The sequence below is a fragment of the Pezoporus occidentalis genome, unplaced genomic scaffold, assembly GCF_034315485.1.
Source record: "Pezoporus occidentalis ecotype Australia unplaced genomic scaffold, CSIRO_AGI_Poc_V1 ctg51, whole genome shotgun sequence".
NCBI lineage: Eukaryota > Metazoa > Chordata > Aves > Psittaciformes > Psittacidae > Pezoporus > Pezoporus occidentalis.
Genome location: NW_026915847.1, coordinates 2,981,576 through 3,006,363, shown reverse-complemented (window position 1 = coordinate 3,006,363; position 24,788 = coordinate 2,981,576). Strand labels below are relative to the sequence as shown.

At 41.8% G+C, this 24,788-nt stretch overlaps 1 protein-coding gene across 4 annotated transcripts in view; it reads left to right on the top strand.

Annotated features, from left to right (window-relative positions):
- Positions 1–1,818: 1,818 nt before the first annotated feature.
- The window catches only part of MGAT4D (MGAT4 family member D), a 44,084-nt gene continuing 21,114 nt past the window's right edge, over positions 1,819–24,788 (top strand). The window contains exons 1-4 of one of the 4 annotated variants that reach the window (XM_062637235.1): positions 1,819–1,878; positions 5,173–5,248; positions 19,936–20,097; positions 24,610–24,750. In XM_062637235.1, coding sequence (XP_062493219.1) covers positions 19,950–20,097; positions 24,610–24,750 — 289 coding nt within the window. In that variant the 5' untranslated portion in view covers positions 1,819–1,878; positions 5,173–5,248; positions 19,936–19,949. Of the gene's footprint in view, positions 1,879–5,172; positions 5,262–5,970; positions 6,254–19,935; positions 20,098–24,609; positions 24,751–24,788 lie in introns of those variants that run through there. The other 3 variants (XM_062637236.1, XM_062637233.1, XM_062637234.1) reach the window with 3 other exon arrangements.

Genomic DNA, 24,788 nt, shown 5'->3' with positions numbered 1-24,788 from the left:
TAAGAGGCAGCAGGTGGTCATTTCTTTTCATTGTAACTTCTTGAGTGAGTAATCAGACTTTTAAAGCATTAGAGTGCGACTGGATGAAAATAAACTAAAAAATATTTCTCTTTATCAAAAAGTATTCTTACCTGGTAACAGGATGGCATGATCGTTCCACACGTTGCCTGTGTATGAGTTGGTCCAAGATGGACAAAACCTGGAAAATACCTTGAAAAGATATCAAAGATCCAGTGCCCAAAAACTGATAAAAAACATTGGGAAAAAAAGATCTGCCAGTGCTGCAGGACCAGTGTAAGCTACAGCTCTCACCTTGCTAGTAAGTGAACAGTGGAGTAAGTAATCCAGATCAGGAAAAAAACACTGTGTTACACCTTCCATCTAACAGCTTGGCAGGGCGCTGCTGCTGCTGCGGTATTTAAACATAGCTAGGTGAAAACTCATCATCACGAGAATGGCTTCAGCAGCAGTGGGGCACCATAGTTTGATGTTGATAAGGCAGAGAAACAGTAACAGCATGAGGAAATGGAAGGGTGGTCAGGTCCTTGCTGTCGGCGTTCACACCTGTGCAATGAGGTTTGCTTTGAGATAGTTCATTAGGAGCATGAGCTAACAGAGTAACTTGGGAAGCCCAGCAGGTGCATCCTTGAAGTGTGGGTCTGTGCAAACAGCAGGGAAATTTCTAGCTGATGAGGCTTCTGTTGATGTATACCAAAATAAAACCTTCCCACTGCTTCAGGAGTTTCACTTTACATTGCATCTTTTAATGGATTAGATAGCTTCCTATCACTATTAGTATTTTTTCCTGTTATTTATACTTAAATAGAAATTCCCTTTTTGTATGGATCAAGAGCCAAAGTAACAACTTCTACTACTGAATGTTTTGGAATTTGTTCCACTTCCTTTTTTGGTTTATTACATTTTAAACTTTACCATAACAATAAATACACACAGTAGATTATCATTGTTTTCTCAGTCAGTTCTCTTTGCTTCCAGTCTCCAGGACTGATGTGTAGAGTATCCAGTGTTGACAAGCCATCGCACCATACTCTCTGTGTTATAATTAGACTTTTTAAGCTTGGACATTTTTAAAGTCTTGTGCTTTAGCACTTCTGAAATGTGAGAGTTTAAAAGAGGCAAGTTTTCATCTAGCTCACACTTTTTTTACTTACACAATGTTTTCTTAAATATGTATTTTAAAGTAAAATCTGTAACCAGTTACATATATTTATTTAAAAATATTGAAGCATTTGGTTTTGACGGGCTTTTCACAGCTTTTTATTATTTGCCAAACAGTGAGCATGTTTGATTTTACACAAATGTTAGTTCTTGACTTGTGCAAGATGCTTCTGTGTCATCGTGTTCAGTCAATTCATGTATTAGGACAGTCAAAAATATAAAGTGGTAGCTTAAGAAAAAAATGTAGCTTCCTCTTTTTGTGTTCAGTAGTTGCCTTCCAACATTACCTTCACCTACACTTTGGTTGAAGGAAAGATAATGACCTACTGTTTGCCTTCTAAAATCACATTTCTAAGGTGACAGCAGGTCAAATAAAAAGGGACTTTAACCAGCAATATCAGTCAGAACTCTGCGCAGTCAGAAAACTTTCCATGGCAGCAACTATTACCTATTGTTATTGGCAGTTATTCTTTGTTCATGTACCCTTGTAGATGAAGGACAGGTGCAACCCATGTACAAAATAATCCATTACTTACTTCAGCCATGAGCCTGTATTTTGTCCAGTATTTATTTTCATCTTTCATCTGCTTAGCCACAGATACGTGAAAACAAGTTTTGACAATATAAGATAATCATCTTTTAGCAAGAAAAGAGATTCAGTTACAAAGCATGAGGACAAGCCTAGAAACTTACTTGCAGGTAAGGCATCTGGATGGAATTAAGTTGAATGACTTAGGTTACTCGGCAGCGTGTTTTATAGCGTTTTTAAAGATGATCAGTTTGCTAAAAATGCAGAAAGTCTGCTACTCTGAGGTAAAACTGGTCTGAAATATTTATTACCCCCCGAAAATACCCTGTTCATCTTATTCCAGTTCTGCATAGTTCTTGAGCATGTGAAATAACATACGAAGAGAGCACTGGGAGGAGGGTATTAAGGAATTAAGAGGGCCTCTGTAGTAGGCCTAAATACAGTGGAAGTTAATGGCATTTTCAATGGTGACGTATTTTGGTTTTTTTTGAGGAACAGTTAATGCACTACCTCATCATAAGTTAAGGTGCTGGTCTAAATAGTGAGCAGTAAGTAAATGATCACCGCAACCCATCCCGGCTGAGTAACTGCATCTGGTTTAGTGTTGGCCTTAATAAATACCATCTAATGCATTCAGCGGCAGTCTGCATAGACTTTCCCTTTATGGTGTGTAGCTTTGTTATTAGTTTCTGGAAATATGTGATGGTTTGTGGCTTTTTTTCTTACTGGCTCTGAAAATAAGCTAAAATTAAGCATGCGTTACAGTTCTGTTATTCTTATCTTCAGTAGCACTCCTGCTTGACCACATCATTTACATGTTTGCTTTGGCTTTGTAATGGATAAAACACTGGCCAGTCAATTAAAAGGCATTTTATTCCTTACATATAACATATTTAATGCTTATTTATTCCTCCTAGTTCTAGATCTCTATTTTATTGCAACTGTGCCAAAATCTACATTGATCTTCCATCAGAAGTAGTACACTGAGCTTTTAGTTTCTTAATTTGGAAAGGGAAATGGTGCTAAGGAGGCAATAGCATGAGAAGATCGAGTCATAATCACATTGGTAATACAAACAATTGCAAATACATATTCAAAGTGTAGGTTAAAAATTTGTCAGTAAACATATCAAAGATGCAATCAGAAAAGAGGAATAGGGAAGTTTAGAGTGAATGGGTACTGAGCAGGAATAGTGCGGGCAAACTCAGGCTTTCACAGTGATTCATGAATAACAACATGTATAATTCCAAGTCATTAGTAAACAGAGAAGTAAGCCCATCCAAATCATCATTCAAACACTGGAAGGTTTCAATTACCTTGCAGGAGCAGCAATGTACAATTTGGGGCGTCTGAAGTCCTTTCAAAGCATGTAGTCAAGGTGTCGGTGGTATGAGGAGCAGCACATCAAGGCAGTGTTCACACTAGGGCTCCAGCATGCTTGTGTCTGCACACCAGTGCTAGGTTTTGTTTGCTTTACATGACACTACTCCCAATGACTTGGGGCTTTGGTATAAGTTAAGATGCAGTTGTAAACAAATAGAGAAAAGGAGGGAAGAGATATTGCATTAATAACGCGGGCATATTTTTATAAACCAAACTATGTAAAATAGTATGTCCTTTGGGTAAATCATAGAATCATAGAATATTTAGGGTTGGAAAGGACCTTAAGATCATCTAGTTCCAGCCCCCCTGCCATGAGCAGGGACACCTCACACTAAACCATCTCACCCAAGGCCTCGTCCAACCTGGTCTTGAACACTGCCAGGGATGGAGCATTCACAACCTCCCTGGGCAACCTATTCCAGTGCCTCACCACCCTAACAGGAAAGAACTTCCTCCTTATATCCAATCTAAACTTCCCCTGTTTAAGTTTTAACCCGTTACCCCTTGTCCTGTCACTACAGTTCCTAATGAAGAGTCCCTCCCCAGCATCCCTATAGGCCCCCTTCAGATACTGGAAGCTGCTATGAGGTCTCCACACAGGCTTCTCTTCTCCAGGATGAACAGCCCCAACATTCTCATCTTCATACAGGAGGTGCTCCAGTCCCCTGATCATCCTCGTGGCCCTTCTCTGGACTTGTTCCAACAGTTCCATGTCCTTTTTATGTTGAGGACACCAGAACTGCACACAATACTCCAGGTGAGGTCTCACAAGAGCAGAGGAGAGGGGCAGGATCTGCTGGTCACGCTGCTTTTGATGCAGCCCAGGATACGGTTGGCTTTCTGGGCTGCAAGCGCACACTGAAGCCAGCTCATGTTCAGTTTCTCATCAACCAACACCCCCCAAGTCCTTCTCTGCAGGGCTGCTCTGAATCTCTTCTCTGCCCAACCTGTAGCTGTGCCTGGGATTGCTCCAACCCAGGTATAGGACCTTGCACTTGGCATGGTTCAACTTCATGAGGTTGGCATCAGCCCACCTCACAAGTGCGTCAAGGTCCCTCTGGATGGCATTCCTTCCCTCCAGGGTATCAACCGAACCACACAGCTTGGTGTCATCGGCAAACTTGCTGAGGGCACACTCAATCCCACTGTCCATGTCAGCGACAAAGATGTTAAACAAGACCGGTCCCAACACTGATCCCTGAGGGATGCCACTCGTTACTGGTCTCCAGCCGGACATTGAGCAACTCTTTATGTGTGGCCATCCAGCCAGTTCTTTATCCACCAAGTGGTCCATCCATCAAATTGATGTCGCTCCAATTTAGAGATAAGGATGTCATGTGGGACAGTGTCAAATGCTTTACACAAGTCCAGGTAGATGACATCAACTGCTCTACCCCTGTCCATCAGTTCTGTAGCCCCATCATAGAAGGCCACCAAATTGGTCAGGCAGGATTTCCCCTTAGTGAAGCCATGCTGGCTGTCACAAAGCACCTTGTTGATTTTCATGTGCCTTTGCATGCCTTCCAGGAGAATCTGCTCCCAGATTTTGCCAGGCACAGAGGTGAGACTGACTGGTCTGTAATTCCCTGGGTCATCCATTTTCCCCTTCTTGAAAATGGGGGTTATATTTCCCTTTTTCCAGTCATTGGGAACTTCACCTGACTGCCATGATTTCTCAAATATGGTGGACAGTGGCTTAGCAACTTCATTTGCCAGCTCCTTCAAGACCCGCAGATGGATTTCATCAGGACCCATGGACTTGTGCACATTCAGATTTTTAAGATGGTCTGAAACCAGATCCTCTCCTACAGTGGGGGCAAGGTCTTCATTCTCGCAGTCCCTGCGTCTACCTTCCAAGACTTGGATGGTACAGAACTAGTGCAGCCTTTGCCAGTGAAGACCGAGGCAAAGAAGTCATTCAGGCAATAAATTATATATGCTAGTAATAAGGAAGCAGGTAACAGATTAGATAGCAAAGAGCTTACTGCTTTTATCAGCTGACCAAGTCCAGTATGATTTCTGAAGTTGTCCTTCAGGATTTGGCAATGCAGAATGAGAAACTGTATTTTTTTTTATTGCAGGTGTGGATTGGGGGATAGATCTGTGAGCAGGCAGAGAAGATGTCAAAGTGAAAGCCACTGAGTCCCCACTGACCAGGTATGAAAAGGAGGTACTTTCTTCTTCTAAAACACAGGTGGTTCTATTAGAACTGTATCCCAGTAACAGATTCTGGAAGGCTCAGTAAATATCTCCTGTCTTTATAAACCATATTACAGAAGATGTATTCTAAACAGTGACTAGATATTCATTTGCTTATGGATTGCAAAGGATCTAAACAGAAAAAGAGGTGTGCCTGCCATGTCAGGAAAACACATGTGAAGCAGGGCACGATGGCCAAAGTAAAATGTCATCCTAACCAGTGCACATCAGGATGTCAGCAGGTTAGATTTTGCAGCTGCTTTCCCTACTTTTTCTCTAAAGATGAACAGAAAAACTGTTTCTTCATCTGACTGTGCTAAGTGTGTGCATTAACTGTACACCGTAGGTTGCCTTCCTGATGGAATCTTACAAGTGATATGCAAACAAATGAAACATTGGGTTTAAACGAGCAAAATACTGATAATCGTTCTGGTGGTGTGACTTGGGCTACACTGTACCTGCCCAGGCATGGGGCAGAGGCGGTCGTGGCTGTAAAAGTACAGCCTATACTTGCTGCAGTGAAGAGGTTTTCCAGTTTGGCTCCTAGCATCGGGAGGCCTGCGCTCTACCCGGGGCTGCTCAGCGGGGACTGATCGGAGCCCTCCTTCACGGGGCAGCTGTCGCTGGTGAGGAACCCCGGCGGCCGGAGGAGCGGGTCCCTCCCGACGGCCGTGAAAGGGGAAGGCACGGCGGCACTGCCGCCGGGAAGTGGGGTGTCGGGAGGACGTGCCCGTGTCCCGGCCCGTCTCGGCGCGGGGGGGCGGGCAGGTTGCCGTGGTGCGGACACGCCCGGTCAGCAGTTGCCCGGGTGAAGGTGGCGTTCGGGCGTCAGAGCCGCGGCTGGGTCCGTGAGGGCAGCGTTCCGTCGGGAGATGCGGCTCCGTCACGGCCGGCTCCTGACGGTGCTGTGCCTCGGCTGTGCCTTCCCCCTGGTGTGGTACGCGGCGTGGCAGGGGGCCCGAGGTGAGAGCGAGCGGCGGGTGAGCTCAGCCGAGGCGAGCCGAAAGCAGCCCTTGGCGTCCGTCCCGTCGGGTCGGGGAGCGGAGGGAGGGCTGGCCGGCGGCACCTCCCTCTCGCCGGGCCGTCCGGGCACCGTGGCGCTGGGTTCCCCTACCCCAGCGGCCGGGGTCCCTCCGCCCGTCAGGGACGGCGGAGGCGAGTGAGGCCGTCGTGCGGCAGCGTCGCGACGAGAGGCAGTGAGGGAGGACTGGTCGAGGAGTGTGAGAGGCTGAGTCTCCGACTTTTATAGTTTCATTTCTAAACCTTAAAATTACTTGTGTCTCTTTCATAGGTTATGCAGGTGGCACATGCTAGATAGTTCTATGAAAAGCCATGTCTAAGATTCTCAGAAAAAATAAAACTGATGCTATTTTCCAAAAATAAGTGAGATCTCTCCAAACAGTACCTCTGAGGTCCGCAAACGTGGCTTGTTATGTGACAGCTCTGGGTGAGGCAGAGAGGCGATCTCTAAATGCTTCCCATATGCACCTTTGAAAAAGGTCTGGTTTTATAGATTCTGTAGAATTAGAATAAGCCAATTAGCAATTCGTTGGATGAGGGCAGAACCCCGCCTAGCTGTTAATTTATTTGTATTATTTATTTCTGTAACAGATAGAAGTGGTAATAGAGATCTTGGCACCACAACAGAATATTGAGTAAAGGCAGTGCTGGCCCTCTTGCTTTCATAATTTCTCGTCGACTGTATGGTTATCTTACAACACTTTTTCTTGGTGGCAGTCCTGCTGGGAGTGGGGAAGGAGAAACAGAAGCAAAGGCAGGGTGTGTGTTAAGAAACTAAGATCCAAGAGATATAGAATGAAAACATTTGTCCCATCTGTAGTTACCACCCCTGGCACCATGTTTATTGTGATTCGTTGTTCCTGAAATTCCTTTTCATTCCCCTTTCTTTTTGGCCTTTCTCTGCTGGTGTTCCATGCAAGGATGTTTTGGTTTGGGTTTTATTTTGTCTTTTTTGGTGGAGGGTTAGTACATGTTGTGGTGCTATATATGTTGTTTTAACTTTTTCTACAGCTATCTCCTCCTCCACAGTAAACAGAATAACCAATTCCTTTCAGGTGATATAATTTTCCTAATTATTATTATTAGCACCTGGTTTCTGAACAAACTTTAAGCCATTACAAATGTCAATATGTAGTCTTCAGAACCACATTCTCTTGTAAGCTTGATAAATCTCACAAATATGTAAATAAGAGTTGATACTAGTAACTAATGGAGGAGATAACAGCATGTGGTGAATGATTTTTGTATTAAGCTTATATTGCTGGAAAGATAGTCTTTGCTTCTGAATAGTGTTAGAAGCTTCTACCCTCTGAGAAAAACCCAAGAACATACGAACATACCAAGAATGTGTGTTGTTACCTTTTTCCACAGAGAAGCACTGGGAGCAAATCAACTAATGCTCTATTATTACAGAACATCTAGTTAAGAAGGTGGTTTCAAGTTAATCTTTTTGACTGAAAGCAGGTAGATACCTGTGCTTAAATGTTGTTAAACCTCTCTTCTTCCCTTCCATGTTGTGGAATGAGTATTTTCACTGACATGCCTAGAGCACAACAGAAGTGCCCAATATTCTCGCATGTCAAACCATGTCGTTTTCTCTTCTAATGCCCTTTTCACTTATCCCACCTGTTAGTGAGAGGTCAAGTACTGTTGCAGCTTGTCAGCTCCCATCTCTTTCACTCAAATGCTGTTCTCTGGCTAATTTTCTTCCACACATTTGTTAAATCTCCTCTTAATTTAGCTTCTTTCTCTGCTTTGCCCATTAAAACAAGGCTGCTCTTGATCTTTGACTGCAGCATATTGCATTAAGCAGCAGTAGTCTGCAGTATTCCTTCTGATTTCTATCCAGTTTATTGTTTCTTGGATTGTAGTGACATTGGGATAGTAAACAACCTTTTTTTTGTTCGTTGTACAACTAGGACAGGGCATCCTAGCTCAAGACTAGTGGTCTTAAGTACTTCCATAATATGAAAAGTGTATAATAGTCCTGTAAAGCGTTGTTTGGTTTGTCTTCAGTTTCAGGGCCTTTCAGCCCTTGAGTACTAGGTCCAAGTGTAAATCAGGTACTGGCTCTGTCCCAGTTTCTGTGCATATAAAAATCAGTAGCTTAGGCCTGTGACCTTTAAAATCCTTATGATAAAGGGCTAACTAGCTTAAGGATTTGGGTCGAAATGTGTTTGCTGTCAGTAACAGCAGTAAATAATTGGCTGTTTGGTACTGCTTCTAACTACTTGGTGGAGCCTGAGTGTTGACTTCCAGTTGTGAGACTTAACTCGAGTTCAGGTAACTTGAACTGGCATGGTAGGGAAGATGCTCCTGCATCTCTCATGCTCTTAAAACTGAAAGTTCAGAATCTACCAAAGTCACTAGACTTCAGCTGTTGTCGGTAATCGTAGAATCATAGAGTGGTTTGGGTTGGAAGGGACCTTAAGATCATCCAGTTCCAATCCTCCCTGCCATGGGCAGGGACACCTTACACTCGACCAGGTTGCTCAAACCCCCATCCAGCCTGACCTTTTGGACACTGTCAGGAATGCAGAATCCACAGCTTCTCTGGGCAACCTGTCCAGTGCCTCACCACCCTCATAGTGAAGAATAATATCATATATATTTTGACTATCCTTTCAAAGATTTTCATAGTCACCCTTCTTATTGCTTTAGAAATATAAGTGGAGGTTTCATTTTAAATAAGCTGATATTTTTGTGGCCAAAAAAAAGATATGAAAGTAGTTGCAGAGATAGTTGCTCATCACCATGTCTTCAGCAAAATCTGATACTGTCTGCCTAAACTTGTGTGGTGATTCCATCAACATCATTTAGAGTCCTTGCAAACACAGGCTGCTATTTGGAAGTAATCAGAGGGACTACTGTAGCAATACCTGTTCCATGTCCCGTGTGGTTTTGCTGTGAGCTTTTTGGTCCCTCACTGGGCCCTAAGCAAAACCTGTCTGAAGCAAAGTTTGTATCTGAAGATAGGAAAGGCTGTTGTCAGTATGATGCAGCTGTTCCTACTGTTGTAAAACTGAGTTACAATCTACTTACAGTCCACCTGACCGAAAGTATTTGCTGTCATATAAATCCTCTTCATACAGATTTGTTCTTCTGGAAAGTAGTATACAACTTACAATACATGTAGTGTTTTTCTCACAAGTTTCACCTACTATTTTCCATGTAAATATTAATCAACAAGAAGATAGAGAGGAAAATATGAAGGTAAATGTCAGGAGGTAGCAATTTTATTTTTTTCCCCCACTTGAAAAAGAGTAAAGGAGAATTCAAGGCTGCATTATAAACTCATTATGAACTGACATAAAATTTCTTCAGAGAAAACACTATTCCTGAATAAAAAGAAACTTTGGCTGCATGACAGTGCATTTCTAGAAGTCCCAGCAATACAGTAAATCAGCTCATCTCACATTGCAGTGCTTCTTCATGTTGCTGTAAGGGTTATAAGATTAGATCACTTTGAATTCACTTGTAATAGATTGCTGCCCTCTTCACCTAAATTTGTGGGTTACTTTATCCAGGTAAATAAAAACTATGCTTTGTCTGGAAGTTAGGAGGAAGTGATATTAAAATATGATGTCACAAGCACCTAAGCATGTTAATATATACATGTTGAGTTAAATATTGCAAAACCCACATTTGTTTAGTTATTTGGTTTAGATGGGGTGAAGAAGAGAAACTGTTCATACTTGATCGCATTCACAGATATATATTTGAGGTTTAGCAAATTGTTTAACGTACTACATTTTTTTATTGTTTCACAAAGGTTTTCATCAGGAAAAGGGGTACAAAGGGTTAAAAATGTATTTCTGATGAAAGTATGTTTTGCAGTTGAGACATAGTAATGCACACACTAGACCAAAGAGCTGATAACACATTTATTTCCAGTAATCATTTGCCCACTGTGTGATGCTTTGCTTCAGCTGGCCAAGCCCTGCTCCAGCTGTGCACCCAAGCACAGGTCCCCAGGAGATTCTGTCATTTGTGATGGAGTTCTTTGCAGGTTTCCTGTCCAGACTCAACTGGCACACTCTGGCTCAAAGCTGTAATGAAATAGTGGCAAATTGACAGACTGGTGAGGAGTCTTGAATTACACCGTTCTTATTTCAGCCAGTACAGTCTATCCAGATTTATGAACATGCAGGAGCCAATTTTCCTGCCTGCTCCAGGTCTGCTAGACTGTGTTTAAGCATTTTCCTCAGCTGTCCAAGCTGACTGGTAGGCTACCTCTTCCCTGCTTGCCTTCATGCGTATGTTTCCTTATAGTGGAACTGAGAGCATGCAGAGGTTAAGGCACATGCAGGTTTTGCCCCAACACGCAGTCAGGATGTGGCCAAAATGCACAGCATGGTAAAGGAAGAGTTTCTCCAGTCCACTGATTGCTTACTTAGTTTCTTTGTATAGTTCTGCATTTAGGTTTTTAAAAAGAACAACCATACAACAGCCTCAAATAGGACTTAAGACTAAGTACTTACTGATTCCACATTTATATCAAAATTCATATCCAAGACTTACAAAAGCTCAATAGTTTTACTGGCTTTTAAATGTGTAATTTACTAAACTAAGACACTGCTGCTTCTTACAGTTACTTCAGGCAGAATAGTAGCTGCCTTGTCCTCAAAAGCAGAGGAACTGAGTCATAAATCCTATAAAGATTCAGGTACAAGATGAGACTAGTTACTGTTGTTTTTTGTAGAGAAAGGGATAGGGAACATTTCAGACCTGTCTTTGTTTGCTGTGCAGCGGCTCATCACAAGCTGTACTTAAGCAAGTGCAAACATATGACCTTCACACTTCTCTAATGTTACACATAGAGTCTTGAGGAACAGTTTTATCCAGACATAAGTTAGTGGCTAGGTATTTAATTATAAGTGTGTATAAATAAGTGATTGTTGCTACATCAGGCAGAACAGTAAAAATATCTTAAAACTAACCAGAATGATGTAATAACCATTGCTCGAAGTGAAGGAGTACTTTTTATTTTTCTGATAAAGGCCATATTTAAAACAGAATTTTCCACTGCTATTAAGAACTCATATCACATTACTAACATCACTATATTAAAACTGAAATATACCACTTATGGGCAAACACCATTCAACATCCATTTAATTTATGTATTTTCTCACATAACGCTATTGCTTATATAGAAAAGCAGTGTTATATGGGAAACAGTACTGTTCTGACTGAATGTTTTGAGATCACTTTTCACTACATTCTAGCAAAGACTTGAATCTAAAATGAGAATTGTCGGTCAACCTTTAAGAAGATATCATTAGAACTTAAGTTGTATTTGCTGTGAGACAAGTTTGCTTATGTATATTCAGTAAAATACTGAAGTGTGTAAATCCTTCAGTAAAAAGCATTCTATGCCAAACCCAATAGCAAGTCCATGTTCGTTATATGACAATGTGTTTTAAACTCAGTTATTAACTTTGAACTGCTTTTAACTTTTTAAGGTGTTTGTTGGTTCATTTTAATACTGGAAAGCAATTCTAATTCTATTCCTAATATATCCTCTGTATGGGCACAGAGGAACCCGTATTTCTACCCCTGAAATTGCTGTCACACTGCTTTTCCTTGGTGTCACTTGGTTAATGCAGCGTCCCTCCCCTGGCCTCCACTATCTTGAAGCTCCTGATGTGGATACTGTCAAAGACAAGTAGGCACACTGGCAGAACATACTGCTTCCTGGTTCCTCTGCTTGCGTGGAAGCCTACATTGAGGGCTGTAAAAACATGGTGAGATAGTCTTCACTGCATGTTAATCCCTGTGCTTTGGCTTCCTGAGCCTGCACATTTGATACTACTGTGTCATGGCCAGGCCACTTTTCAGCCATCCGGCTGAGAATTGTGTCTGGCTGAAATCAGTCTTTCTCCTCCTACTTACAGCCTTCACCATTCGCCATAGCAATAAGCTCTGCAGCTCAGTTGCCATCAAAGCATGGACAGGACAGATGAGTGGAAACAATTAGAAGCTTCTTAACCTGGTCACTTAACCTGCCCTTTTCAGCTGTGTAAAATAAACCAACCTGACCACTGACTGACTTCAGAGGCTCCTGAAGATTTAAGATCCACATTAAGACATGCAGTGTCCTACTCTTAAAGTTCAACCATTGAAGCCACCCCAGTTCTGATGAACATTAAACATAATGGGTGAATGTATCCAGTGCAGGTGAAGCAGCTTTTGTATTTTTGATAGCTTCTCTTGGCTGCCTCTAACCTGTTGGGAGACGTGAACAATTCTGTGCTGTAATGCTACCAAGAAAAAAAAAATACACAAATTCAGGAAGGTGTCTTTAACCTGGAAAGGTGCTTAAATACCCTTAGACTTTAGCACATTGTTGAATGGTGTTTGCATAAGAACTGGCTGTTCTGAACTAGGACAGAGGCATTGTTTGGGGGATTTTCTTTTCCTCCTTGCTCTGAGAGAACAAAACCTGAGCTTGCAAAGCATGTAACAAGATTTAGTGAAGTCTCTGTATTTTAGATCAGTTATGGGAAGATAATAGACTACCACAGTTATTGGTGCAATGCACGCATCAGTGGTTTAACATGCTTCATTAACCTGAACAGCAAGCAGTGGTTCCAAGTGCAGAGTATGACAAGATCTTTTGCAGTTAGTGGCTTATATAGTTTCTTTTAAGGCGGGCATTAACCAAAGTTCAGTTTCTAAAAGAAAGTGTCTCCAGGTATGATAAGCAGTATCAAGAAACAGGTACCAGAGTCACTGCTAGTTTTTAGGGTGTTTTCTTCTCTCTGCCACTCCCAGATTTCCTTTTATTCTCTTTTTTCTTTGAATGCTAGGAGGAGATAGTAATGAATTGTTCCTTAGACACTCTTAGATATTGCCAGAAATCAACCGTTAACAAAACTGGAAGCATTTATGTATAGGAAGTACCTGTGCATGGAGCGAAGAGAAATAATCGGTTGACTTTCAGAATGTTTACTTCAGAGATTAGTATTGTCTCTAAACAGTTTCAGTTCCTGGTGCATAAAATTATATATACATATGTATCTATTAGGAGATAAAACAAGATCACATTTAAAACCATTTTAAGTATTGCCATCTTAGAATTACAGTAGCCATAAGTATCTATGGCAATGTGTACCAAACAGCTGAAATGCTGTAGTAGAGCTGATAACTTGTTGCAGAAGTTTTGAATACTGTTGCTGTGTCTGTTTGGTGGTTGGTTTGTTTTGGGTTTTTTTAACTCTCCTGGTTTGTAGCCAGTGTAACCCCATGGAAATTTCCTGGTAGGTTTCCTTAACCTGGCAGAGTGAATCATCTTCAGCTCACCTTTTATCTTCATTAACTTTCTGTAGTTTTGCCATAACTCCTCATCTTGCTTTTTTCCAGTTTTATTCTGACACTCCCTATTGCTGACAGAACCACTGGTAGCTAAGGTGTTGCCAAATCAGGCTGTTACTGTGGACAGTGTTTCATGAAGCTCTTTTCTCCTGTCCCTCCTTGCCAGAGTGAGCTATGTTTGCTAAAGGACCCTGTCTGCTTGTTTCCAAGCAAGCTACTGGAAGCCAGTGGTCTAGTTCTGGGCAGATCCTTAGATACTTCAAGCAACACTTTCCACACACATGCAAATCCACTTAACTTAATGACCAGTTAATCATTGAGAGTATTTAGCTTCATAATGCTTCTAATTCTGTCTTCTTAGCTTGCCACAATTATATCAGTAATGAATACTATTCATGACAGTACCTTACTGCCCAGCAAAACGTAAGAAGTTCAGTACTGCTGTCCAAACACATTTTTTGCCAAAGGTTTGCTAATAGTTAATATCACTCATTTACATATGCTCTAACACTTGGAACATTTCATGTTTTATTTTGAATTATATATGTTTATAATAACAAACTCAGTCTTCACTAAGGGTGAGTGAATGCTGTGTTCCTTCTGTCCAACCCTTGCTTCTCCAGCTGTCAGAATTGAATAAGATAAGCGATTACTAAGTGTCTTGTTCTACTAACGGATCAGAGGCGTCAATTCTCAAAGTCTCAAAAATGTGGTTTCCATTTTCTCGTCTGAAGAAGTAGATAAGACCATTTACAAATACCAGCTTCTTTGGGTGCACTGAGTGACAGCGGAGTCTTGACCTTTTATATTTGTCAGAGGTCTATGGTTATTTTGGTAGGCTTACCCATAAGTAAACAAATAAAACTACAGTTACTTGGTGGTTGCAAAAATGTCAGTCCAGTGGTGACACTGACAGTTTAGAATCACACTGACAATGGATAGCTGAAAGAATTGTAAAGAGAGAGTCTACTATTCTTCATGTGCAATTTCTTTACTGATTATCCTATAATGTAGTTGTACCAAGGGGAATTTTAGTTTGGTTTAGTAAAATCTTATGTTGTTACAGAACTGGAAGTGTCAATGGAACAACACTTTGTTGTTTGCATCTTCCCAGGAGCACATGGAACTTTACTGCAGGTTAAACCTCCACTTTTTCTGGGCACTTCCTATTATCTAACTCCTAATAAAGGTAATTGGAACATTAAAAAAAAAAATGCACATCCCTTACTATAGCTTTAGTTAATACCTCTGAATTTGTCATGGAATGGCAAGATAAATCTCTGCCATATTTATTTGTATTGATGCCCTATTTGGAATCACTTTCTTGCTATGAAAACAGTATGATTAATGTCTGTCAGTCACCTAAATCAGCTTAAGCCTTCTGTTGCTCTTTTATTCATATACATTCTAAAGCAAAAAAAAAAAAAAAAAAAAAGGTTGGACTATAGTGTTAGCTGCAAAAGAAAAGCATAAGCCAATATATTCCTACATAGTAGTTGATGAAAGGGATCTTCCTTACGTGCTCCAATGATTTAGCTTGTTTGGGTTCTAGCTCTGCAGCTTGATACTTCCTGAAATATTTGTGTTGGAAATCTATTTTAACCTTTCCCCTGAAGCTGTTAAAAGATGCACTCTGCATTACATTGAACATTCCTTTATTTATTTATTCTCCAACTACTTTTTAGGGAAGCCTGCTTCAGTAAAGTAGAACTTTCTTGTTGCATGCAGCTGAAATAATCCAGTTTCCCCCTCCTTTTACCAATGTTAAATTTACATTCATAGCTGCACAGTAGAGAATACTTCTAGATAGGAATGCCTTTCTTGCAAGTAAAACATTTTTAAGACTATCAGAAAATTTTAGGAAGCATTCATTTTATAGGCATTTTACTAAACACACTTGATAATTTAATGAGAGAAATAATAATAATACAGATCACATGTTCACTTCTTTTTTAAACTACTTTCTTCTTAGATGGTTTAAATTTCAGGCTCTTCCAACCACACATAGATTGATTAAATTAAGGACTTGTGTTTATTGTAAATTAAAAAAAAAACAAACACAAACATTTGTCCAAAATAAAAATTAATTCCAGTTTGAAATGCCTCTGCAGATCCTCACCAATTTGTATTTCCTGCTTATTTTGCACTTAGTCTCTTTTATACGCTAGAATTCCCAGGAATTCACTTTTGCTGAGAGACAATGGTGGGTCCCAGAAAATTAGTCCTGCCACAGATGGGACTCAGCACAGTCCACAGATAGAATGGGAGAAGTGTCTAAATAACAGCATTTAATGAAAAAAAAAACCACAAAAAAAAAAAACAACCCAACAACAAACAAAAAAAAACAACAAAACACCCAAACAAAACCAAAGAAAAACAAAATAAGCATCGTTACAAAACACTTCAAAATGAAATAGAAGTCCCCTTTTGCCCTCTACTTTCTTTACTTCCTATTGCAAAGCAGGTGACATTACTGAAGTGTTGCCTTATTATATTCATTTTAACACTAGATGTGTTGGGGGAGGGGGGCATCATTCCATCCCAACACACCCAGTCAGTTGCCAGAACCTATAATAAATGCTTGGAGCAATGTAGAGATATTCCAGCTGCTCCAGCCAATGAACCGGCTTCAGTTGGAGCTCGGCTCAGATGCCTCTATACAAATGCCCGTAGCATGGGGAACAAACAAGAGGAATTAGAGATGTGTGCACGTCTATGGGGGTATGATATAATAGGCATTACAGAAACGTGGTGGGATGGTTCCTATGACTGGAGTGTTGGAATGGAAGGTTACAGGCTCTTTAGGAAAGACAGGCCTGGCAGGCGGGGAGGGGGAGTTGCCCTTTATGTTAGGGATAGGCTGGAGAGTATGGACCTCTGTCTGGGGACAGGTGAGCAGTCCACAGAGAGTTTGTGGGTCAGGGTTAAAGGGAATATAGCTATGGGAGACATTATTGTGGGGATCTGTTACAGACCACCTGATCAAGGAGAACCTGCGGATGAAGCACTCTATAGACAGATAGGAAAAGCCTCACGCTCGCAGGCCCTTGTTCTCATGGGTGACTTCAACCACCCTGACATCTGTTGGAGGGACGGTACGGCCCAGCACAAGCAATCCAGGAGATTCCTCGATTGTGTAGAAGACAACTTCCTTCTGCAAGTAATAGAGGAGCTGACAAGGAGAGGTGCCATGCTTGACCTCGTGCTCACCAGCAGGGAAGGGCTCATTGGAAATGTGACGCTCCAGGGCAGCCTTGGATGCAGCGATCACGAGATGCTCGAATTTGAGATCCTCAGGACAGTGAGAAGAGCGTGCAGCAAGCTCACTGCCCTGCACTTCAAAAGAGCAGACTTTGACCTCTTCAGGAACCTGCTTTGGAAGGTTCCATGGGATACAGCCCTAGAGGACAGAGGGGCCCCAGACTGTTGGTTGATATTCAAGGATCACCTACTGCAAGCTCAGGAGTGTTGCATCCCAGCCAGAAGGAAGTGCAGCAGGAGGGCCAGGAGACCTCCTTGGATGGATAAGGAGCTCCTGAGGAAAATTCAGTTGAAAAAAGAGGCTTATAATAAGTGGAAGCAAGGACAGGTGGCATGGGAAGAGTACAGGGATGTTGTCTGAGAAGCTAGAGACCAGGTTAGGAAAGCTAAGGCTCATTTAGAATTAAACTTAGCTAGAGGTATTAAAGATAACAGGAAGGGATTCTACAGGTACATAGCAAATAAAAAAGAGACTAGGGAGAATGTAGGCCCCCTCAGGAAGCTCTCGGGAGAACTGGCTACGCAGGATTTGGAGAAGGCTGAGGTTCTGAATGATTTCTTTGCCTTGGTCTTCACTGCCAAAGGCTCTGACCAAACCACCCAAGTCTTGAAAGGCAGACGCAGGGACTGTGAGAATGAAGACCTTGTGCCCACTGTAGTAGAGGAACTGGTTCGAGACCATCTTAAAAATCTGAACATGCACAAGTCCATGGGTCCTGATGAGATCCATCTGCAGGTCCTGAAGGAGCTGCAAATGAAGTTGCGAAGCTGCTGGCCATCATATTTGAGAAATCACGGCAGTCAGGTGAAGTTCCGATGACTGGAAAAGGGAAATATAACCCCCATTTTCAAGAAGGGGAAAATGGATGACCCAGGGAACTACAGACCAGTCAGTCTCACCTCTGTGCCTGGCAAAATCTTGGAGCAGATTCTCCTGGAAGGCATGCAAAGGCACATGAAAAACAGCAAGGTGCTTGGTGACAGCCAGCATGGCTTCACTAAGGGGAAATCCTGCCTGACCAATTTGGGGGCCTTCCATGGTGGGGCTACAGAACTGATGGACAGGGGTAGAGCGGTTGATGTCATCTACCTGGACTTATGTAAAGCATTTGACACTGTCCCACATGACATCCTTGTCTCTAAATTGGAGAGACATCAATTTGATGGATGAACCACTGGGTGGATAAAGAACTGGCTGGATGACTGCACACAAAGAGTTGTGGTCAATGGCTCAATGTCCGGCTGGAGGCCAGTAACGAGTGGCGTCCCTCAGGGATCGGTGTTGGGACCGGTCTTGTTTAACATCTTTGTTTCTGACATGGACAGTGGGATTGAGTGCGCCCTCAGCAAGTTTGCCGATGACACCAAGCTGTGTGGATCGGTTGATACCCTGGAGGGAAGGAATGCCATCCAGAGGGACCTTGACACACTTGTGAGGTGGGCTGATGCCAACCTCATGAAGTTGAACCATGCCAAGTGCAAGGTCCTATACCTGGGTTGGAGCAATCCCAGGCACAGCTACAGGTTGGGCAGAGAAGAGATTCAAAGCAGCCTGTGGAGAAGGACTTGGGGGTGTTGGTTGATGAGAAACTGAACATGAGCTGGCTTCAGTGTGCACTTGCAGCCCAGAAAGCCAACCGTATCCTGGGCTGCATCAAAAAGAGCGTGACCAGCAGGTCAACGAGGTGATCCTGCCCCTCTCCTCTGCTCTTGTGAGACCTCACCTGGAGTATTGTGTGCACTTCTGGTGTCCTCAACATAAAAAGGACATGGAACTGTTGGAACAAGTCCAGAGGAGGGCCACGAGGATGATCAGGGGACTGGAGGACCTCCCGTATGAAGACAGGCTGAGAAAGTTGGGGCTGTTCAGCCTGGAGAAGAGAAGGCTGCGTGGAGACCTCATAGCAGCCTTCCAGTATCTGAAGGGGGCCTATAGGGATGCTGGAGAGGGACTCTTCATTAGGAACTGTAGTGACAGGACAAGGGGTAACGGGTTAAAACTTAAACAGGGGAAGTTTAAGTTGGATATAAGAAGGAAATTCTTTCCTGTTAGGGTGGTGAGGCACTGGAATAGGTTGCCCAGGGAGGCTGTGAATGCTCCATCCCTGGCAGTGTTCAAGACCAGGTTGGATGAGGCCTTGGGTGATATGATTTAGCGTAGGGTGTCCCTGCCCACGGCAGGGGGGTTGGAACTAGATGATCTTAAGGTCCTTTCCAACCCTAACGATTCTATGATTCTATTCTATGTCTAACAATCTTTTATTCATGTGGCAATGAGGCAGTGGAGGCACTAACAGATATAAGTCTTGTGCATCATCTGTTAATAACTTCAGAAGTTCTGACAATACTGGCTTCTTAGGAAAATGGCTATCCTACAAACGAAAGATTGATGCTGCCCTAGAATACTATGCAGAACAGCAGAAGGTCTGATAACCGTGACTGAGAGCACAGTGTTTCTAATATTGATACAATTCTAGACTATTTAATCAAAGGTAGGCTATATATTATGAAGGGATCATTCAATACAGAGCAGTTTCACTTATTCTCTAATTAAATATATCCACAGGTTCAAATAACCATCTTTACTAATAGTTCTTAATATACTTCAGACACTTTTTTATTCATAGATGAGGATACTTATGCTTTAATCTTAGTGTTTTATACATAAGATAAAACATTAAATGATTACACCCTTCAGTGTGACAAAGGTCATCAAGATTTGTCGCTTAGTGAAGAATTTTGTTGGCTTTACTGGAAAGCACCTTCCCCTGCACCTCATAGTCTTCCACTGACTTTTTCCTTATTATGGATGTCATATTGTTCTTTTCTTCTGTTGCAAGCCTTTACCCAGCTGTAGTACGTAAGTTCTGCTACTTAATACTCTTCCAGACTTCTTCATTCCATGCAGAAATTTTGAGTGGTCTCTTTTATTATTGTTTACACATTGCTGGTTGTGTCTTCTTCTAGACTGTCTCCTGTTCTTAAACTTTCTCTTTATTCCATCATATAGTTCACCACATTGTAAAGATACTGTGTTCTCATTGCAGAAAATGACTTGGACATGTACCAAAACCAGTTTCTGGAACTTCGGCAAAGACTATTGTATGCTGAAAAGGAGAATAAGAAAAGATCACAGGAACTGAGCAGTGCCTTAGATGAAATTAAACGCGTAGTTGCACAAAGAATGAACTTGACAACAAATCATACAGGTTTGTGTGTATAAAAATGTACTGTGTTAACTGTTCAAAGTTTTATTTGTTCGTGTTTCTATGATTTTGTGTTTCTTTATCACCAGTGTGGGGAGGAAAATCATTGATTTGATTATATTAGCATTAGGCAGAAGTATCTACTTTTTAAAAGGGTGGGAAAGTAATCTGTAGCCCCTCTTTAAATAGGATCAGTTAGTAACCAAATGAAGGGAAAAAAAGGGGACACAATAGATTGCAGTGCGGTCATAATGGCAAAGCTGTACATATTGCTAATCATGTTTCTTACAATGCTTATCCCTCTTTTACTGCCAACTGCAGAGCACTGAATAAGCTATTTTTAACAGCTCCTACTATGACACTACACCTTGATAAATACTAGGGCTGTGTCTAACCTGGAAGGCAGACACCTCTTCAGATGTCCTGGTGTCCCTCCTGTCTAGGTGGAGTGACATTTGTGGGGGGCCTTCTTGGCCATGAGTGCTCATCCTGCCAGTGGACCCCAGGCACTAAGGTGTGTGTGCTGGGTGCACAGTCTTGTCTCAGCAGGCATACAGACCGCATACAGCTGGGTGCTTGCCTGAATCCAGGAGCTAAGAAGTCCCATGAGGTCTTGCTGGCTAGATACAGCCTTTGTCCACAGTATGTGGGGTGACTGGTGGCTGACAACATGGTCCGTATTCTAAACCTTGTAAGATCATAACCCTGCCAACACTCAAGGATTTGTTTAGGTGCATCTGAACAGTCCCACTGAATTAATATTGAATAAACAGACAAAAAGAAGAACAGTCTAAGAAACAAAGCTGACTACACAAGGCAGGAAAGCACCTTGTTCCTTCTTCCCCTCTAAAAGTCCTTGTTAATTCCCTGTTTTAATCTGATACCAGCCCACTGTACAGAATGCAAATAAGAATTTTTTAAAAGTAGTTTTCAGTAGCATCTAGACTCTTAGAAGTCAGGGGTGTTGTGGAATGCCTCACAACAAGCACAGAGATGCCCATTCTACTTTTCTTTCTCTCCCCTGGGGAAGTAGCTCTTCCAGCTAAAAGGGAGGAAGTCAGATCCTGCACTACTGTATCACTCCTTTTAGAGGACAGAATCAAATAGTCTAAGCTATTGTATGCAACTACAATGTACAGATAGATCAGATAGATGGGGATGTACAACAATCTGTAAGGCAAGGAGCTAATATATTTTTTAGTAAAAAAGAAGTTTAATTAAACAATGGGAAGAAGCCAGGTCACCAGAGTAAACTTAACTGCATGTTGGTGTCTGTCTTAAACGAAATAAAATTGGAGAAACCCTCCTCAAAGGTTTTCTTTTAATTGGCATCACTTACAAGCATTCACATTTCCTTCAGATTATTAATAAACTACCTGCAAGATAGGCTGTCAATGTGATTTTGTTGGCTAAAACTAGTTGAGGCAGTGTTCTCATATCAGCAATGCCCTAGCACCAGTGTCTTTGTACAACAGATAAAGTGTCTGGAGGAGACACCCATTGAAGTATGAATTACCACAGAGAAATTCATAGGAGGTGTACTTTTCATTTGGGGCATGAAGACACACATGTTGCAGTAGCTAGTAGGATACAGAAAAAGTCAGCAAGAGAGAATGACGGACAAAATTCTAGTGCAAGAGCCATATGCTGCCTGTGGAAGAAAAGCAAGATTTAGCCTTAGCTGGTAAATAAAGTCTGGAGTGATCTTCAGTTCTGTTTCCAAGCAGTTTTCTTAATGATGAGAAAGACTATTTGCTATTCTTTGTTGTCCTGGTTTCACCTGTAAGTTATTTTTCTCCTTCCTAGTAGCTGGTGCAGTGCTGTCTTTTTTACTTTAGTCTGAGAGCAATGCTGATAACACACTGTTGTTTTATTTGCTGCTCAATAGTGTGTACTCTGATCAAGGACTTCTCAGTCTCTCATGCTCTGCCAGTAAGGAGGGGCACAAGGAACCAGAGGAAGCAGAGACAGAGCACCTGACCTGAACTAACCAAAGGGGTATTTCATACCACAGTGCATCATGCCTAGTGTATAAACTGGGGGGGAGTTACCCAGAAGGCCAAGGTCACTGCTCAAGTCGGGCTGGGTATTGGTCGGCAGTTGATGAGCAATTGTATTGTGCAGACTTTTGCTTATTGTTTTTTTTTCCCCTTTTAGTTTTATATTCTCTCCCCCTGTTATTTCCCTTATCATTATCAGCATTGGTGATAGCAGTAGTGGTTTTGTGTTATACCTTAGTTACTGGACTGTTCTTATCTCAGCCTGTGGGAGATACAGTCTTTCAGTTCTCCTCCCCACCCTTCCAGGAGCAGGGGGGAAGAAGAGGGGGAGTGAGGGCTGTGTGGTTCTGAGGTACCGGCTGGGCTTAAACCATGACAGTCCTTTGAAAAAAAAGCCTACGGCGCTCCGCTCGGGATTCCCAGGCAGTCTCCCACCCAAGTACTAACTGATCCTGACCCTGCTCTAGCTGCCCAGATCAGATGAGATTGGGCATTCTTAGGGTGGGACGGCCGTAGGCAAAAACACATGCACTATTTGCAGCAGCATGCCAATTCTCAGCAAAAGAAGCAGGCAAGTTTCAGAGGTATCTAAAGGATATTCAAAACCTCTAGAATTCTCAGGTGCTGCTATAAATAGCCTGGAGGGGAAGTGGAGGGTGTGAGGGAATGTCTCCTTCATAGGTTGACCCTCCAAGAAGGAAAAAAAAAGATGTTTAATTGCTAAAAATTCCCATTATATGCCTCCCAAAGTATAGAGGTGATGACCACACCGAGAATGCATAATGGATCAGTCTCATGATCAATGATTCTATTGTATTACAAGTCATTACCATGAAGTACAGCAAAACAAGAACCTTAGCTCAGGCCCCCCAGCTGATAAACGTTAAAACAGCAAACAGTGGCTGCAAGTAAGATATGACATGCTGAAACTCTGAGGCCAAGCTCAACAACTCTGAGAGCAAATAAATCAACATCCTAATAAGTGATAATTAACCCGATCAATGAATGTTTATCACAGATACAATTAGACACACTCTGGTCAGATCTGTCATTATCTCAAGCCTTCGAGCCCCACCTTAGGTGCCAAAAAGAACTGCGGTTTAAGCCCAGCCGGTAACTCAGAACCCTGCAGTGGCTCAATCACTTTCCCGTAATTTCCTCCCTCCCGCTCCTGGAGGGATGGGGAGGAGAAATAAAAGAATATAACTCCCACGGGTTGAGATAAGAACAGCCCAGTAACTAAGGTATAACACAAACCACTACTGCTACCACCAATAATAATAATGATAAGGGAAATAACAAGGGAAGAGAATACAACTGCTCACCACCCACTGACCAATACCCAGCCCCACCCAAGCAGCAATCTAGCCCTTCTGAGTAACTCGCCACAGTTATATATACTGGGCATGACGTGCTGTAGTATGGAATACCTCTTTGGCTAGCTTGGGTCAGGTGTCCTGTCTCTGCTTCCTCCCAGCATCTTGTGCCCCTCATGGCAAAGCATGAAAGACTGAAAAGTCCTTCATCAGGGTAAGCACTACAACTTAAACATTGGTGTTATCAGCATTGTTCTCAGACTAAGAAAAACACAGCATTGCACCAGCTACTAAGAAGGAGAAAAATGACTGCCACTGCTGAACCAAGGACATTTGTAAATATAGTCTTAATTTTAATCCATTCAAATACTTTTGTTAAAATTGCATGGTGCATATCATCTCTGCCGCTATTACATTAAGCACAACTTTCTTTATAATTGATTTTATAATTATTTTAGAATTAACTTTTCCAAGTTTTTTATTAGATTTATTTGAAGAATTTTTACCACCACTGGAATGTTCAGGAATGTTTATAGCAAGGAAGATAGATTAGTGAATTAATGGTATCTGGGTTTTACATGGCTTATATAAAAAAAAAATAGGATTATTTTTGTAAGGTCACACTTGAGTTATTTCAACATGAATAAATATTATTTTAATCTTTATTTTAAAATAATAAAGAAAAAATATTTCTTACTTTTAACTACTACAGTCTTTTGCTTTTCAAATAGTTTCTAAAGGCCTGGATCTGGTTCTCCTTTTTGCCATAGGATATTTTAAAACCTGAGAACTTCTGTTTGAGCCCTGAGACCACGATGTGTTATATTTTAGGGGAACCATTTAAGTTTGTTAAGTAATTAAGAAAGTTATCAATCAGAATCTGTGTTCCTTTAATTAAAAAAGGTATTTTTTTTTCCTGTTGCTTTTAAAATAACTGCTCACTGTGTTTCAGGATGGCTCAATCCTACAGCTGTTCAGGCACAGGGAGCTGTGCACCATTGCCTGGGGCATGGGGGGTTGTACTGGGCCATTCTCAGTTTATTAGCAGAGGAGGGCAACATATGATACAGAATCACTTCAGAGAAAGGCTTTGGATTGATTAACAGTGTGTGTAGTAATCTGATAGTATTCAGTTGAGGAAAACAATTTAAATAATAAGCTTCGCTGCTGGCTCTTTATATGTGTGTTATTTCTTTAAGATGATATGAAGTGGAAAGTGTTAAACTTCACCAGAAAACTCCCAGTGCATCTTATAAACATGTACTGCTATCTACCTCACCTTCAAGAATATGAAGATGCTGTTTTCCCAAATGTTATTTTTGGGCAACAGAGAACTGGAGGTAGGAAATAAAGTTTGGCTTATATTTTCTATGTGTTT